Source organism: Perissodus microlepis, chromosome 18 (genome assembly GCF_051167445.1).
Source record: "Perissodus microlepis isolate ML-2025 ecotype Zambia chromosome 18, ASM5116744v1, whole genome shotgun sequence".
NCBI lineage: Eukaryota > Metazoa > Chordata > Actinopteri > Cichliformes > Cichlidae > Perissodus > Perissodus microlepis.
This window is the reverse complement of record NC_140478.1, coordinates 16,467,003-16,485,771: the sequence shown is the minus strand read 5'-3', so window position 1 is coordinate 16,485,771 and position 18,769 is coordinate 16,467,003. Positions and strand designations below refer to the sequence as shown.

The 18,769-nt window shown below is 39.6% G+C and overlaps 2 protein-coding genes across 2 annotated transcripts; both read right to left on the bottom strand.

Annotated features, from left to right (window-relative positions):
- Positions 1–216: 216 nt before the first annotated feature.
- thap4 (THAP domain containing 4) lies at positions 217–8,610 on the bottom strand. The gene is made up of 5 exons (XM_084913303.1): positions 8,477–8,610; positions 2,179–2,332; positions 1,745–1,854; positions 982–1,085; positions 217–849 (listed from the first exon to the last, which is right to left on the bottom strand). Exons 1-5 carry the CDS (start codon positions 8,499–8,501, stop codon positions 733–735), a joined length of 510 nt encoding a protein of 169 aa, XP_084769429.1. The 5' UTR covers positions 8,502–8,610; the 3' UTR covers positions 217–732.
- Positions 8,611–8,834: 224 nt separating this feature from the next.
- agxtb (alanine--glyoxylate and serine--pyruvate aminotransferase b) lies at positions 8,835–15,188 on the bottom strand. Its single transcript, XM_084913300.1, has 11 exons — positions 14,148–15,188; positions 13,522–13,714; positions 13,331–13,395; positions 11,660–11,760; positions 11,502–11,572; positions 11,331–11,415; positions 11,108–11,206; positions 10,848–10,917; positions 9,827–9,922; positions 9,484–9,612; positions 8,835–9,155 (listed from the first exon to the last, which is right to left on the bottom strand). Exons 1-11 carry the CDS (start codon positions 14,418–14,420, stop codon positions 9,048–9,050), a joined length of 1,290 nt encoding a protein of 429 aa, XP_084769426.1. The 5' UTR covers positions 14,421–15,188; the 3' UTR covers positions 8,835–9,047.
- Between the last annotated feature and the right edge of the window lie 3,581 nt (positions 15,189–18,769).

Below are 18,769 nucleotides of genomic sequence, written 5' to 3'. Positions count from 1 at the left end.
TGTTCCTCAAGGTGCTCCACAATCTCAGCTCTGTGTTTACATTATATGGCGCTTTCTATTTAAAAACCATGGCTGTAACCGTCATCGTGTGTCAGCCTGCAGTGTCTTCTCGTGTTTCCAGCGCCGATGTTGTGTGTTGCAGTGCATTAACACAGGCTAATCAGATTTGTATCATCCATCAGGACAGAAACTCATTAATAGACTCAAACAAGCAAAGACAAAATGAGTAATTTAATTTATCCAGCACACGAACAGTGAAGCTGCCCCCTCGCAGACATGGATGTCTGTGAGCACATATGTGAAAACAGTGGCCTTAAATAGTCATTTTGTTTTCTACATAGTGCCACTCAGTAAAAGAAAAAACCCCTGAAGCCCACATTCAAAGGACAGTGCAATGTCTCCAGCTGCTTTAGCTTACAATTTTATGATAGTGCAGTGACAGTCACATATAGTACTTCTATTATCTTCACATTTAAATAGCTTTACAGATTAAATATACACCATGAACATCCTGATATTGTCTGTGATGTTTAACTAGTGGTTAAGATTAAGTTTGATTATTTCAGTTCAACAGGTTATACCACAGCCTTTTACCACATAACAGTATAGAGGTATATCTCTGTAGATTTGTTTATGTTTCCCTTACACAGCTGGAATTCTTGATCGAGTGTTTCCAGATATATTTATATATCTGGAAACTTATTTCAGTGCATGAGAAGCCCTCCTGCTTGCTCAAGACGATCGACGGTAGGTGATGCGCAAGTGCTGCATCAGGGGCTGGTTGTCTGTTGCCATAGAAACTGTCTGCTCCAGCTTCCCGTCAGACCGGAGCTGAAACACTCTGCAAATCTAAAAGAAGAGGGAAAAGCGAGCAGGAGTCATTTTATTGATCACAAGAGGTTTGATGGCCAAGTGTCATATTTAATCCTTTTATTTCTGCAGCTCAGTGAGTGCGTCTTGCAGACTCGGGATTAGCTTTACCTGCTTTACGTAAGGCTCTTTTGCAAAAGAGGTTCGGGCTAGTTTCTGGGACTGCAGGCTCAGCTGCTGCCCTGTCAGCTCTCCCTCCTCGATTTCCACCAGACCTGCAGCAGACGACACAAGGGGTATTGTGTGGGTATTGAAAGGAGGGTAAATCACTGGAAAAAAATAATTAATTTGCCACAAATGTGATCTAATAAAAGCTTTTTATCACTGCAGTAAGCTTTAAAAAAATACTGTTTGAAATAGTTTTCTTTCCTGTGGTTATTGAATGTCATAGCAGGAAAACACAGATGAGTAAAACACATTTACTCAGCCCTGTAAGCCTGAATACCAGGAAAAGCCAGCCAAACATAATCCAGACATTGTGTTGTTTTTTGCACTGAGAGACACTTTTGGTCCCCTAAAGAGGTTATGCAGAGCAAACAAAGAAAATTACCAGCACTGTAATAACATTTTTAAACATTTTGTCAGTTCACCTTCATTTAAAAATACTGGTGGCCACGAGTGCTGAGACCAGTGTTACCCCTCAGCCTCCTGGTGGACACATCAATGGTATCAGTTTCAAAATCCTGTGACGACAACACCCCATCAGGCTGTAGGTCCTACAGGCTTGTGGGGTGGTTACTGGTGATGACGAGCGAGGCTGATGCACATTTACAAAAGGTACATCGGAACTCATCACATCACATGACCTTTACAACTGATCCAGAGTCCAATCTGATGAAAAAAAAAATGGTGAATACAATGACGTGAATTTCACCTGAGTTCTGTGCAATGATGAAGGCCACTCTGTTAGTCCCCGGCTGCATTCGAACAAACCCGCACTCTCTGTGCAGGGGCTTCTTAGACTCGGCATGAAATGCATTGAACCTGTAAAACACCACATCAGTGGGAGATCATGTGACGTCCGGTGACGAGCTCTCGTTATCGGCAGATTTTATTAATTTTATTCCAGTTGAATTTAAATGAAATACACAAACTTAACACTTACACAAAAGACATTTTCCAGCATGTTAAACTTAAGCATAATTTATGAGTCTGTTCTCTTGAAACACTGAACTCAAAGTCACACAGTTCACTCGTAAGATATTCTGACGTGCAGAACAGCCAGTGATCTTGCAGTTATATTGACTAAATGTTCCAATCTATAAATATCTGTTATTACTTGATTTGCCACTTCTTCATATAACCTACATGAAGTTGATGACTGGTTGTCCTACATGACTGAAATGCAGCGTCTCTGTGTAACGGAAAGGTTTTATGGTGGGGAAGGAGCCCTCTCCTGGATCATCACACTCCCAGGTGCCCAGAAGCCATTCCAGAGGGAGGAGGGTGGGGTTCAGCTCCACTGATGGTTAAAAAGATAAAGCACAAGACACAAACAAACAAATTATGCAGCATTACTATAAAAAAAGAAAAGAAAAAAGAAGCTTCATCATGTAACAGAATCATTTTCTGAAGGATTTAGAATGGATTTGTTTGATTTGCTCCTTGGGCAGATAGACTTAAAATCTGAACCATCTTCAGTTAAAAGAAAAATGTCTTTATTGTCATGGCATTATCATGGCATGATAATGTTCAATACCAAATATATTTAACAGAAGCTCTCTTTAATCAAAAAGATTAGGATTTTTAAACTCTTTAAACTTCCACTAGAATTTTTTCTTATTACTTAAAAAAAAACAGTCAGAAAGTCAAGCACAGAACACGTTTTTGTTTATCAGATGGACAGAGATAAAAGCAAACTGCACACACTTTGTTAAGTAAAATAACCCACACTCTTTGTTTAACTACGTGCAGACTCAAAGACCATTTAGAGGCAGGGAAAAAACCTCCGACAGGAACGTTCAAACTTGCATACATCTATTTTTAGGGAACCAGAAGAAGGAAAACACAACACTACATGCCAAACAGTTGCTTCCATCCAAAATGGCTTTTAAAAAGGAGCTTTTTGGCCAGTTTCAACAAATGTGGAGATTTTGTAGCCAGAAAAAGAAGTCTGAGGCTAAATCCCAGGAAAATATGTCACATTTAGAGAAATGGGTATAATAGAGAGCCAGATACTTGGACAGGCAGACTTTACCAGAGAGAAATGTTCCCAAGCAAAAAAAGATGAGCTAAATTTGTCACGTCATTCAATGCAGTGGAACAAAGCATTAAAAACAAATTAAGATTTACTGAGACTGATAATATCCACAAATTACTCTTAATCAATTTTAGGAAGCATGATGTACATGGCATGCATTGTCTCCAAGCAAACCGCCAACAAACATGACTGGGTAAAGAAAACAAAACTATCTATCTATATATCTCCATATATATCTCCATATATATATATATATATATATATATATATATAGAGAGAGAGAGAGAGAGAGAGAGAGAGCCTGAGAGGTTTTGCAAAGAATAATTGGAGAAACTCCCCAAAAGTAGGCTGTAACTTGATAAAATGTAGAATAAGTGAAGTGCTGTATACTTTCTGGATGCACTGTAAGAAAAATTATTGTAGTCACCGCATAGGAAGGAGGAGACATCTGTTAATTATTTTATCAACTGTAACCCTTATTTTCCAACTCTTTACAATGTCACAGCTTTTTAAACTGTAATAATAAAATGATGATTTTAAGGAAAATGACTGGAGTACAAATGTGCCAGTTTGCGAAGGGGAATATCCGCTGCATAGTGGAACTCTTCATGGTGACTCGAGCGCACTACAAATCTCTGGCATTACAGCAAAGCTGCTTTTTCCATAAACTCACCGTTTCCCATTTTCTTTGTGATGTTCAGCCATGTTGTTTTTAGATGTTATAACCCCTCTTTATTTGAGCTTTGAGAATTAAAGTTTACCACCATCTTCTGATACCTTAGGGTATTTACAACCAGGTGAAACCAGTGGAAGAATCCATGGACAACACAATACTGCTGGAGGAACATTACTTACAAAACAACCTGAAACCAGCTAAGCAACAATTATCATGCAGAAACATGCATGTTCTATTGAAATTACACAACAGGGAATGAAAGCGTGGCAGTAAGGTAGCATACATAGTGCTGTTAATTATCTGAAAGCAATATTCCTGGTGGGAAAAAAAAGTTTTTTTTCTTTAAACTAACGATACTTTCCAGTACCACATTACCAAATCAAAAGTCTCATAGTTTATCACAAGATAAACTTCACCATTACTGGCTATTTCAATTTGAGGAATTGAACAATGTGATGTGATCCAATAATATAAATATTCATTTTAAAACACTACCTCTCAATCAAGTAAAATAAACTGCAAAAAAGGTTTTGATGATTTGGAAATAAGTGAAGCTGCATTTATGAATAACACAATATGAGAACATAATCTGGTCCCTTTCATTGGCATTCTGGATAAAGTAGAGGCGAGTCAAACAAGATGGTAAATGGAAATTTCCAATCTCACTAAAACCTCGAAGAACCTTACAATATGAGCCATTCACGTGTCACACAGGGACACTTCAATGTGGAGATGGTCAATTCCTGAGCCAAAGCATAGAGGAGCTTTCTGGTTTAAGTTCCATTTTTCCTTTGAGTTTGCAGTGTGAGTCTGGTCAGGTTTAAGTACCCAAACTACTCAGTAGGATTTAGTGGAGAAAAAAAGAAAAAGAAAACAGGTCATGGAATTTGATAAAATATGTCCTTTCAACAAGCTAAACGACATCCTACTGGTTTTGTGGACAGAAAGCCTTGAAGGTCATCTTCTTCTAAAAGTGCAGCTGAGGTGTATCATCATAGGGAAAGGGCTGAGCGTGGAAGAAAGTCAACTAAGCTGCACGCTACGAGAGCGAAACAGTAAAGACATCAAGAGAAATTCACTATTTTTCCATTACAGGCAAGAAGTGGTGGCTGGGGTAGGCAGTGCCCATTCTGAGAAATGAATGTTAAACCAGTCTCTGAACGAAATCACTTTATTTACCTACACGCCCTCTCTTATTATTCTTGCTTGGTGTCTTAGGTCCTCCCTTAGAGGTGCGAGAAAAATAAGGCAACGCAACAGGCATTTAACATGTTATTTTAAAGCAACGTCAATTTGAAAACACAGCTAGAGTTAGTGCTTCTCCTAAACAATAGAATTAAATGTATCTTCACACCCATGCTACAGACTCCGTTAAGTGAACTGAAGAACCTGTTTAGCTGCCCTCAGTGTTCCAACTAAAACACCTTTGGTTCTTCTCCACTTGTCTCTCTGGTTTCTAAAATTTACCAGTCCCTTATATAGTTTCACAGCTGATCTTATGTTTTACCAGCTCTGTGTTTTTTCACCTGTTCACTTGGTGGACTTCAACGGCACCATTTAAAAACGTGCAGAAAATGCAGCACACGTGCCTCATGGGTCCACTTCTGCACCCAGAGTGATATCTTTTCTGTTTTTCTTGTGATTTGCCTTTGCAATCTGAGACAAATATTTATGTAGTGTCTCCTTCCATATGTGTGTATAGCTGCAATCGTGCATACCGGTTCATAATTGTGGTTTAAGGCAACTTTTTTTTTCTTTGAATTTGTTGTAAAGGTGGACACTTTTATAAGACTGACTTTTGCAAGTACCCTTTAAAATTTACATTTAACGGGTATTAGTGTTGATTTTAGTTTACTGGACACAGTCTGTATGATGTTGTTTTGTAATGACATAGCAAAGTGACTTAAACCAAATGCTGACTTGACAAAGTTGGTTGTCCATCCAGTTCATCTACTCTGGTCCCAACCCTGTTGTTCACAACCATTATGAATTTGAACTGCAGGTTTGAGAGAACGAGTTGCAGCAAGAAAGCCATTGCTAAGATGCCAGAATAAAACAAAGGGGCTTGCCTGGGCCATGAAATACCGCTATTGGAGTACTGAAGACTGGAACAAGGTATTTTGGACTGATGAATCAAAATTTGGAACCTTTGCTTCATCACGCAGGATCTTTGTACAGCTTCGAGTAGGCAAAAGGATGGTTCCACAGTGTGTGGCATCAACTGTCAAACATGGAGGAGGAAGTGTGATGGTCTGGGGTGTTTTGTTGGATCCAAGGTCGATGACTTGTACAGAGTAAGAGGCACCCTGAACCCAAACAGCTACCACAGCATTCTGCAGTGCCCTTTGGTATGTGCCTAGTTGGTCAGGGATTCATCCTACAGCAAGATAATGACCGAAAACAAACCCAGTGTCTGAGCTAGTAATCAACAATGTAATCAATAGTAATCAACAATAGGGCCGTAATGATGCACTGAATACAGATCTTGATTCGAATGTTCTGTATTCATTTAGTCTCACATTAGAGCAAAGAACTCCACATGCATTAATCAGCGCATGCTTGATTGTGCACACATGGTCAGCACTCGGATCTAAACTGCAAAATATTTACCGTTCAGCTGTGTGCAGGACCTCAAAGTTATTTCACATCTTTGCTGCACTGCTGCGTCTCAGCGCACTAAAGATCAGCTCTGCTGCGTAATTCTCTTTGGCCTCGTTCAGCCACTCCTGTGAAAGTGCTTGCCTCCAGACCTGCAGGTCAGGTCACAGTGAGGTATCCAGGTCGAGCAGTGACCCACATTTGGGAGCTGCTCTCGTAAAGGGTTTATGCCTCACTGTTCCTTAGTAGTTTCTTGTGGGATTTCTGTTACTGAATCTTATATGTAGGAGTTGGTTCTTGAAGCTGAAATTTTAGTAAAAAAAAAACAAAACAAAACAAAAAAAATCCACCTCTTTGTCCAATGCTTTGCTGTTGTCATAGAAAATAAAAGGGCACTAATGCAGTCAGGGAGCCTTATTAGCTTTTAAAACACATTTGTATATTTCCATCCAGGAGGAACGAGCATTCAAAAATAATAATAATAAAAAAAATAAATAAATCACACTGCATCCTACACTACAGTTGCGCTGTCCTGTGACAAGACTTTGAAAGTGCATGATGAATCTTCTCTGAATATGCTACATCGCTGGTCAAACCAAAGCCCTGCATGACCGGCTCATTTGGTTTAATGATGGAGGGCAAGAAGGCAGAAGTGGTGTCCCACAGGAAGAAAAAGAGAGAGATAACTGAAACAATTTTGGATGCTCAGGGCTCTAGAGTGCGACCAATTTGGTTGCACATGCGACCTAATTTCTCAATGGTGCAACTAAAAAAAAAATCCTAGGTACAACCGGTGCGACCAGCCGTTCAAATAAAAAAAGAAAAAAAAGTCTCCTAAACTGTGAAAGTCTCTGTGTGGTCAGACACACATTTTGCCCATATCGTGGTCTAAACCAGTCAGAGTCAAAACTGAATCGAATCGTACTGATTATATAAATCATTGACAATACCCAGTCCTAGTAAGTAGCCTAGGCTGTGGATGTAGCTGTGGGTAATGAGAAAAGAACGATTTATAACTTTTTTATTAAGTTAAGGCCTGATCCATCTGAAATTCACAGCCAGTGCTCTGACACGGAACCATCAACCTCTCAGGTTATGCCTAACACTGGTCTGGAGACGGCATCAGATAGTGAGCCACATACGATCGACTCCGAGCCAGACCCCACTGAAAGTAAAAGGGGGAAAGTGTATATGTAGTGTATTTCAAAGAGAGTGGTTTGACCTGTTTCCCTGGCTAAGATACAGTAAAGCTGACAACATGATGAACTGCATTTACTGTCATGAGTTTGGAAAGACCATGGCAGTCCTGCTAATACGTTCCAAATCGAAACGCTAAAAACGCACATTATATGATGTGATAAATGCACTACCCAAGTGTCCCCTCTCCCCATGCCTTTTTGCAGCAGGCAGCAGCAAACAGGCCTTCAGAGGAGTCCGAGATGATGATTACGTTTGACATTGCCTACAATATTGCCAAAGAGTGCCAAAGCACTTAAGCACAAGCACTTTTTCAGTAACTGATCTTTCTGGTGCTCCAAATAAAGAATTTACACATCAATATTGTCTGTATGGACAGAAAAAGTGAACATGTAAAACTGTGGGGTTAAGCGATGCGGTTGAAAAATTTGGGTGCACCTAACATTTGTGCTGGTGCACCTAAGAAAAAAGTCTAGAGCCCTGCACTAGGTGGCGTAATGTTGCTGCAAACGAAGGTCTTCGTTTTACAACAACCTCTCATGTAAATCGAAACCCTAAATCTAAACGCTGTTGATATGAAAGATAAAACTGAGGACTTGTCCTCACAGGACCGTCACAAGAGCAGCTCGGTCCTTCCGGTGGAAGTTTGTTTACTGTTAACGAGGCTAACTTTGAAGTTAGCTTGGTAAAGTTAAAGATAGAAAAATAACTGTGCAGTTGGCTTGAGTTAAAGTGCAAAGAGAGTTCGAATGACACGAAAGCAAAAATACTACACTTAAAAACGTCTGAGCCTTTATAAGTAACATTAAAAGTCAGCACAGTTAGCTTGTGCTTACAGGAGCTGATGACGATTGATAATAATACTACCAGTATTAAACTGTTAAAATGTTGTTGTTGTTGTTTTCAATTTAAAATAAAAATAAAAAATAACCTACCCGTGTTATTGACAGGACAGGCCATTAATTAAGGAGGCTACAGTCGGTTTCGGAACAGCCAAACTTAGCCAGTACTACAGAAACGTCACTCCACGCACATCGCGGTGTTGACGCAGAATGATGTAGATTTACGCAAGGCATCCTGGGAAACGTAGTATGCACAGAGAAGTACTCCCTTCTTTTTCTTCTTTCGTCTGCTCCCTTTAGGGGTCGCCACAACGGATCATTTGCCTCCACCTCATCCTGTCCCTAGCGTCCTCCTCTGTCACACCAGTCCAGCTTTCATTCCTCTTCTCTCCAGAGCATACCATGCAGAACAGGTGTTTGATAAAATAAAGCTCACTTTATTGACATTTTCAGTGCACTCACCATGTGCCCAATAATATCTGTTTATTTATTTCATCATTAGCCTACTTATACAAGAAAAAACTGTGTTTTTCTAAAATCCCTGTAGTCATAAAAGCATTCCCAAAATGTATGCACAGTTCCAACTGTCCTTCACACTGAATGTTCTTTTCTTTAAATTCCCTAATGAATTAGTACATAGTCAGTGGTTTAGGATTATAGGCTCTTAAGGCTTGCTCTTTTTGCAGTTTTTCAGAGCCTCCGCCAGGGCGTGCAGTGCCATGTCAGCATTAGTCTTCTCACAGTTGTATCCCATCAATCCAATCCTCATCACCTAATTAAATGAGAGATGGAAAGCAAATTACATGAGTATACTCTGCAGCAATTCAGCAGGATGATTCAGAAAGCTGCTCAGACACCAAAGTGATGACTTTGCTGTTGTTAAAAAGCCATTGTAATTAAACCTGTCACACAGTACCTGGAAATGGTCCTTAAACATTATATCTTTGTTTGTCTGGATTAGTTTGATTCAAGACAAGATATGCATGTTAATTTAAGAGAAAAGGACAACAGGACAGGAAGCTGAAAAGCTAGAACGTCCTGAAACTACTACTACACATCAGAATTAGTTGCCACCAATAATGACTGTAAAATTAACTCACCATGCCAATGGAAGGGCCCAGTCCTCCTGTCATCTCCATGTGGTGATGTTTCATGATATATGTCAGCATCTCCCTCCAGTCGTAGCCTTCAGGGATAGCAATGGTGGTGATGGAGGGAAGCCTCAAATCCTGCAGGACACATATAAAAAATGGCTTTCGTCACAACACAAGGGAGGAAAACTGCTCCAGTGAGTTTAAAAGCAAGACAAATATAAAGTTAAGTTGTACAGTGTTGTTTTGTTTGTCTTTGTTATTTTGTTTCATGTAAATATCCCCTTTATTCTCTTTGTGTATCTATGTTTTCATGGCACCACGATGCTATTTTCTTGCATTTCTGTCTCACTCTTTCAGGGACGAATAGCTTGAGGCCCAGATCCTCCAGTCCTCTGTACAGGTAGGCTGCTACCTCCTTGTGCTTCTTCCAGGACTCCTCCAGCCCCTAGAGGGAGACAAAGATTTATTGTGTTTAGAAATAATTACCTAAAAGGGTAGGGAATTGATCATTGATAGTGTTCCTGTCAGTAATACCAACTCAGAGGTTACTAAACAGACAAGGATGATAACATTTATTTTGTTTGACTGGGATCACTCAGATGCCTGGAGTCTAAAAGATCATATAACTACCAAAGGAAGCATGCACATTTTGCCTCACATAATTTACTCCATTAGTTAGCACAAACATAAAAGAGAAGGCAGTTCACTCACTAAAATACTGACTGTATAACATACTTTTCAGTTAGATCATTTCAAAAGACAACTCACAACCTCAGTTCTCAAAAAGCTGTGGCACTGTGCATTAATTGCCAACAGATCAGTAACATGATTGGGTATAAAAAGAGCATCTTAGAGAGCAACATATGTTCCCATGGCTTCATAGTAGCAGAGCCCTGCAGTCCAGACTTGTGACTAAACATCATGAAACAAAAGACATGACAAAGAAGAGCCAGGATGGTCGAGGAGCTAGAATATGACATCAGACAAAAATGGGACAGCATTCCTCTTGGTCTCTTTAGTTGTCAGACGCTTATAGGCGGCTTTTAAAAGAAGGGATGCTACACAGTGATAAACAGTACCCTATCCCAATTTTGTTGAGACATGTTGCTGCCATCAAATTAAAAAATTACCCTCTTTTCTTAAAATGGTCCATTTTGTCAGTTTAAACACTTGATATGTTTTCTGTGTTCTGTGAATGAAAAATGGCTTTATGATACTGTAAATCATTGCATTCTGTTTTTATTTGCACTTTGCATAGTTTCCAAAACCTTTTTGGAAATCTGCATTGTATACAAAGAATAACAGTATCTAGAAATTACAGATTTTTTGTTCAGAAATGTGACTGAAGAAGTTGGGAAATATCCCTTTACCCTCTCAGCAAGAATGGCCAGACTCTCTCTCAGGGCGAAGAATCCAGACACTGGACCGGTGTGGTGGTATCTAAAAACCACATGACACAATGACACTTTTACAATTCAAGGTTTAGTAGCTTGAATAATATTTTTGAAAAATTATTATTTTTTTCTCATTCTAGGAGTTTTCCTGCAACATTTAACGTTAAACTAAAGTTTAGAGGGTTTTTGGAACTACCAGCAATCAGCTTGTAATCAGTTATCTGCTGTGGACTTACACCCTTGCTGGTTTGCCATCGCAGCCCCAGTAGTTGGACAGATGTGTCATATCAAAGAGGTAGGAGACTGGTTTTGTTTTCCTGTTAAACATCTTGTGGCTGTGCAGAGGAGATAGCATTGCCTGAACTACTTTTTGCTTTTTTTGTGTGTTTTTTATTTTAAATATTTGTAACAATTTAGGATAAGATGCATGCATAACCACTCCACCGTCTCCCTCCTTACCATGCTCTGTCATTAAAAGAGATGGGTGCTGTACCAGGAGGTGCATTCAGAGCCTTTTGAGAACCAGAGTAGAGGATATCGATATCTGGAAACACAATAAAAGATGGATTAAATCCCACACAGGCGCGTCTGATGGTAGGAGAGGAAGTTGATCTTTCATCACCGCCTTACTTTGCTTGTCCATAAAGATTGGTGCCGCACCGAGTGAAGCAACTGTGTCGACCAGGAAGAGGCAGTCATGTCTGCGCGAGATGTAACAACGAGCAGTGAGAAATATGACACTATATTCTGTTATGTGCTGTTTTAGACTGATGTGGTAGAAGGCTCACTTTCTGCAGATGTCTCCAATGCCATCAACAGGGTGACACAGACCAGCAGAGGACTCCCCGTGTGTGAGGAAAAACAGGACAGGCTTGTGCTTTTTTATGGCCTACGGCGAGACGTCAAGGCAAATTTAATCATGGGTGCATGGTGGAAGTGAATCTTAGTGATTTACCCAACTTAACCCTTACATACTGTTCAAATTTCATGCCTTCACAGATTTGTTTCAGCCACGCCATGCTTTCCCTCATAATATACAACATTTTAAAGTACAGCTCTATTTAGGATGTATCGATAGCCTGTCTGACATAAATAAATAGATGATTAAACCTTAGTTAATGTTTCAGAAGTTTTATAGCACCCTTTTTTGTAGAAAAAACATCTACTATCACATAATATCATGCCCTGATTTATCTAAGGCATGAAGACACTAACAGCCATAATGATTTGAATATATTTTATTGAAAGTGACTATGGTAAGAACCATGAAATGCTAGGATTACTTATACAACTCTGTATAACCAACTCTGTATAACCATACCACACTCATATAACCACACTCATCACTGCTATATGATTAAAAAATCTCAATAACTACCATATATTATATAATACCATAACAATGAATATTAACAATATTCATTTAACATTAATTAAAACTTTGAACACAAAATGTGCTTATTGCAAACTAGTCTGTTTGTTCACAGTAGTGACACGAGTGCGTGGGACCTGCACATGTGTTCACACACTCTCTGAAATGGCAGCTCAGGTGCCTTTATTATCTTATGACGCCCTCCAGGCCTATTTTGGTCTTGGTCTCTGTTCTAATCTCACTTAGGGCAGAATAAATAGATTTTAATAATCATGGGTGGCGTGCTTGCAGGTGTAAATGTAACATATTTTCCATTATTTAGAGTTTTTCTAGTCCTACTGGCCACTCAAAGTGCTTTGAACTGAAAGTTACACTTTAACTATTCATTATAACAAATACCTCATATATTTATGGCCAGTGTAGAGTCACCAGTTAACCTAACATGGATGTCTTTGGACTGCAGGAGGATCCCAGAATACCCAGGAGAACATGCAACATGCACCCCAGCCAGGATTTAAACCAGGAACCTTTTTTCTGTGGGGCAACAGTGCTAACCACCCTATTTTAAATCTTGTACTGGTGTCAAGGCACCATGTCTAAATTCACCCTCTGACCTCTCTAGTTTTTTTTTTCCTATTGTGCACAAAATATCACTGAATACTGCAAAGCTTGTTTTTACTACTTCACTGTTTTGAGATCCCCTCCACGATCCTTCACAGACCAGCAGGACAATTCTGGTGACAGTGTCATGGTCAACCTTTAACTCTGTCACCACTGGCCCATACAAAAATACAGACAGACGTGTATTTTTTTGTGTCTTTGTGCACACAGACATGAAACACACACACTTGGCAAGTACAGTTTCACAATTTCAAGATTCCCTAAAACCAACATTTTCCTTTATTTGACCAACACTGACATTTTACAATACTCGCTTTAGGTATATTCATCAAATTTAGGGCAGAAAGAAAAGACCTGAACAATATGTAAGGATTAAAAATCTCACCTTTAGCATCATGGGCTTGGGCTGATATTTTTTATTTTATTTTATAGTAATAATTTCTCTTTCAACAATATGTTTAAATACCTGCTCAATTTCCGTATTGGTGAAATATCCTCCAGGCGTTTTTACCATTCTGTGTACATTGGCACCTACAGATAAAAAAAAAAAAACTCTGTTAGCTACTGAATAAATACATAAATTGGCTAATAGTTAAACAATCAGTATCGATGTAGTGTACGTATTAAGTGTGCGTAAACCTGTGCGTAAACGCTTACCCATCCTCTCTGCAATTTCTGCAACGCGCTCTCCCCAGATCCCGTTGATGGCTATGAGCACGCTCTCTCCGGGCTCCACCGTGTTGAATACCGCACACTCCATAGCCGCGTGCCCGGAGCCGCTCATAGCTATAGTCATGTTGTTCTCTGTCTGAAAGGCATACTGGATTCCTTTCTTGATGTCATTCATGATCTGTGACACGAAGTGAAAATTGGAAATAATTTTAAGTTTAATTTGTCAGGAATGGTCACTGTTGACGCTCAGGTGGGCTGTGCGTAATTACGCACAAGCTCATGTCCTAAGGATGCATTTGGTCTTTTGTTGTTGTTTTTTTTTTAAAATAAATTTTAACATGAAAAAAAGACAGAGAAGAATTTTTGGTCTGAGTTATTTGTGTGCCAAAAACAACTTCAAAAATTTCAAAATTTCAATCTAATAAAGCAATTTTAGTGGTAAAAATTATGATTAGGCTTTGTCAAAGCAAAGATGGAAAACAAGAATATCCACTGGTCACAAACTTACAGAGCTAGTCCAGATTCACCACATTAGGAAAGCCGTTCCTATTTCCCAGATAAAAAATAATTTGAATTTCCAGTATAAATTAACTCAAACAAAAAGCACTTACCTCATACATTTCTGGGTGCAGGTGACCAATTATTGGTCTGGACCCTGCAGCTAAGATGCGTGGAGGAACGTTCGACGGTCCCGGTCCGAACAGGTAACGAAGAGGCACCTCCAGTGGTCGCAGCATGCATGCCGGCGGCGGTATAGTGACGGAGGACATGGAGCGGTCCAGGCGCAGCAGCACTGGCGCGCTCCTCGCGGCCAGCGGACCTTCGAGGGCCGCTGATGTCTGCTGGGCGAGCAGGGCGCCCCGGCTGAACAATGCCCGCTGCATCACGGCTGATGACCCGATACTGAGAAGCTTGCGCCCGGTGAGGTCACTTCTGCGAGACTGTTAGACTGAACCGGAGTGTGTGATAAGGTGAAGATTTAAAACAAACAGGTCTTTGACCTGGTGGCCACGGAGTGTTGTGCGTCACACTTAAGGGTTGGCATCTTGTGCATGACGACACACCAAATAGCAATGCATGTAGTAATGAGAATATTTTACACATTTATTTATTATAGCCTAGTTTTTGTAGCTTCCTGTTCTCATGCTAGAGATAGTGGAAGCTTTTAAACTTTTTTTTTTTAACGTTTTAAACTTTTTAGCCTCTCATATCATAATTTTATAAGGGCCTTTTAATGTTGGAAAAACTATATGTGGAGATTAAAAACCATTTTGGGAAACCTTTCATTGCATTAGTAATAAACGTGTGTGGGTAGAACTATTAAACATCCTAGTGACACAAGTTATTCAATACTGTTTAGTGTAATTTATACTTAAGTTATGTCCGGCCAAGACTGTCCTGTAAAGACTCAGAGGTCTACTACAGCTTTTACAGTTTGGATCCACCACAACTGGTTTTGGTGACTCATTTCTGGTCTAAATCGACACACTTGACTCTTGAACTGTGTGGAAAAGTGAAGTCCTACACTTGTCAGCTTAGAACCAGTTGAGGTGAGTTTGTAGGTTAGTTGATTTTGTATCTGCAAGTATTCAGTCTGTAAAGAGGAGTTTCCCCTCAGAGAGCCAATCTGCTCTCTCAGAGGAAGAAGTGGGGCAGGGAAACAAACAGCCACACACCTACCAACCCACCCACCCATATGAACACAACACACTCCAACAAACAACTCGGGCTTATTATCTAATGTGTATAAGTATTGACATATGCTATTATGTGGGGTCGTTCTCTTGATAAGAAATAAAAATATAAATGATCATATGGTTATTACACAAGTGTTTTCTTGTTTCCAAACAGAACAGCAACCTATAGATTTACTGGATATCTGAAATCCAGATAAAGGAGGTAGGATAGCGATATTATATTTTTAAATTAAGAAAAAATAGTTGTTATAACTTTCAGAGCTATTGGGCACTCTTCACTGCTTCCTCCAAGCTGAACCTCAACATATCTTATTTGTGGTGAAACAGCGTCTATGCTTCAAGCAACAGATGCATATTGGACAGCAATTTCCAAAGCATTAAGTTGAACATATAACTTGATCAGGAGTTGTTCTGTCCTACTTTATAAACGTTTCTACAAATTGACTACAAATATAATCTAGTGTTTGATTCCTTTGCTTTACTTTGACTAATTCTGCAGCATTTCTCAGTTTTTCTTCAGCAGGGTCAGTAGAAGGTTCCCCGAGTATGTCTGGGTAAATAATTAAACCACTCGTAAATAGGTGGACTTGGTTTATCCTATCACTGGCCTTTGCACTGGACCCAACACTCAAAATCCACTAAAACAGAGCAGCAGGAGGAGGAGGAGCAGGGGAGTGAGCAACAAAATAAAGACTGTGAGCTCCTTCCCATCTAAACGCAGTTAGACTTTTTGAAAATGGCTGTTTTTATGTTTACTAATAATCACAATACTTGCTAACAGTTGTGATGAGAAAGTAGACCCTTAAATATGATTTTATCACAGTCCGGTGCAGCCAATAGCATGCTATATTTTACTTGAAGCATGTATATTTTCCCCCTCAGTCTGTACTTTACCCCCTTCACTTCCCCAAAACATCATGGATGAGCAACTCCTGCACTGGGGTGGACCCTGATAAGATCTGATTGATTGCACCCTTGATTCTGCTTATGGGTCAGACTCTGTATTGATTGTCTGATTGATTCAGGTGAGGGAGGTGAAAAGGAGAACTACACAAGTTTACAGTGTCAACACAAGTATTTTGTCCTCTGAGTCGAAACAAAAAGTACACAGTTAAAAAACAGCCTTGCATGTGATTCAGGCATGGAAAAGCTTCACAGCCATTTGTCTGAGATCCCCTGCTTCAGTTAGTCGCCAACAAATTTTACAATTAGCTACACTCTGCTCAGCACTTCTTCTCTCTGTATGTCTGTATCACTCTCTGGGATGAGTCTCAAAACAATGATTAATGTGAAAGTAAAGCTTGGTGAAAGCATTCTTTAGGGATGTGTCCACTTTTAGGATGGGAATAAATATTTTTTCCTTATCAAAAAAAAAATGCAGGCAAAGCAGAAATATTTCCAGGATACTTGCTTCTTTGTTGTGCGGTCCTTTGGGTTCTTCATTCAGATCCAGCCAGAGTTTCAGGTCATAAATCCACTATGACTATGAACTGCTGAGACAGCTTTTCTGGATTAGCTTGGATTTCATCTTACTGAGTCTCTCAGTGAATTTAAAATGACCTTTAATGTTTTCATTTTGAATTTACTGAACAAAAAAAGGCAATTTTCAAAAAGGCATTCCTGTTTGTTTGTCATTTGGCATCCCATTTTATACTGTATTTGCCATAGTTAGCGGAATTTGAGAGTGACCACTAATCTCAGCTGATATACCCAAGATATAGTGGTAAAAAAATGTTTTTCACTTGCCTTTTAGGGCCCCAGCTGTGTGTGGGACGCTGGGATAAAGGCCTGGGCTCTTGCACCTTCACGCAGCTGACTGACCATGACGTAAACATACTCCATGATGTTCAATTTGTCCTAAAATTTTCTTCCCCTGGGCACCCTCTGTGTTCACCGAACATGTGACAAATCATGTGACACTTTTTGGCTTTTACTTCAGCTTTGTTAAAACTATTCTGACACCAGACGTCATCCTGCAGGTTTTCCAAAATTGTCATCTGACTGTGTTGATACGAAGGTCATGCCTATGTTTGTGAGTTTTCCCTCCTACTGTCCAACACTGCACTGAAAAACTACTTTAACAGCCACAGGTCTACAGTATAGGAGATGTTACATGAGCTGTCATGACTGCTTTCTTGCATGGAAAATCTTGCTTTCATCAGGCTGAATTTGAAAATAATGACTGCTACTCACACAGGCTGCCCTGCACCAGTTCTAACTACTCAATTTAGCCTGCACTTGTTTAAACTGTCCAGTACTCTCACACAGTCTTTCAATAACCTATTATCATTCAATATGTTGTATTTTATAGTATATAAATCACCAAAATATCAACATCAACAACAAATCCTGCACAGATCAAATGTCTGAGTAAAACAATGTAAAATGAATCACATGGACGTCACTTGGAGCCCAACCTTTATATTTCTAGTTTTTCAAGCTTGATGTTCTTCTCCCACCTCTTTAGGGTGCAGGCAAAATGTGTGCTAAACTGCACAGAAACAATTTGTGTGCTTGATCATATTTGAGCTATTTGAAATGTTGAATTTGAAAATGATCTGTTTTCTAAGTAACTGAGTTTATGCTTCTTCCGGTGACAATGGGGGGGACATTGCTTACATTTGTTGAGTTAGTATCTTCATAGCACATTGAAAATGAACCTATTTAGTATTATTGTGTAATGCAGCAGTCTGTCAGATGAGGTACATAATAATCCTGGGTGAAAGGGAAGTTTTGAGCAATAGTGAACTGATAATTAACAGACCTATAACAGATTCGCTCCAAACAAAGTGCAAAAAACATCAAAATGACAGCTGACTGAGGTGCATGTAGCCACCAGTAGGTCAGAATTCAACTGCAAGAGGAGAGGACAATTTTCATGAGAACACAAACATTTTGTCACACAGCCAACAGACAGCGCATGTTTGGCATGTGTGTGATTCTGGCCCAAATGGAACCTCATAAGTAAACAAGATGATGTACAAACAAGAAAATAGAATTAAAGTTTCACTCAATGGACAATGATTCATCTGATAAATGACCAGCACTGACAGACAGTCTCTTGAAACAGACCCAGATTGCTCCAAATAAAGTCCAGTCACATGTTCAGCTGACAAATTATAGGTATGTAAAGATTATTGAGGCACAAATATCAAACCTCTTTCAGAAAGTTACAGAAATTGTGAGACGTCTCTGCACCATCGTGACCATTTCAGAGCCACTGGAGCTGAAGCTTTGCCTTAAAGGCATTTCTGACATCCTGGCATGAATACTGTGGCAAGAAACAGGAGATAATTTAGTTATAAAAACACAACTAACTAACTATAAGAAATTATTTGTCAGCATGTCAGTATGGATGAGTGACAGTGTATGTGGAAATGGAAAGAAAGAACCCCGTTGGCTGACAACGCTATTCAGTGGAGCCAATCAGTTACAGGCAAATATGTGATTTGCCTGCCCAGACGTGCAAACACACACCCACGTGTCTAGTTTGCTATCCTCCAGTAAACTCCTGCAGGACAAAGTGCAGCATATCC

What these genes read in the sequence shown, in the direction of transcription:
- thap4 (XM_084913303.1), bottom strand. Translation starts at nt 8,501, where the DNA reads ATGGCCTGTCCTGTCAATAACACGG. An exon ending in CAACCAGTCATCAACTTCAT is followed by an intron (nt 1,855 to 2,178) that starts GTAGGTTATATG and finishes GGTGTTTTACAG; the next exon opens with GTTCAATGCATTTCATGCCG. An exon ending in AAGAGCCTTACGTAAAGCAG is followed by an intron (nt 850 to 981) that starts GTAAAGCTAATC and finishes CTCTTCTTTTAG; the next exon opens with ATTTGCAGAGTGTTTCAGCT.
- agxtb (XM_084913300.1), bottom strand. Translation starts at nt 14,420, where the DNA reads ATGCAGCGGGCATTGTTCAGCCGGGGCGCCCTGCTCGCCCAGCAGACA. An exon ending in AGAAATTGCAGAGAGGATGG is followed by an intron (nt 13,396 to 13,521) that starts GTAAGCGTTTAC and finishes TTTTATCTGTAG; the next exon opens with GTGCCAATGTACACAGAATG. An exon ending in CCAATACGGAAATTGAGCAG is followed by an intron (nt 11,761 to 13,330) that starts GTATTTAAACAT and finishes GTCTCGCCGTAG; the next exon opens with GCCATAAAAAAGCACAAGCC.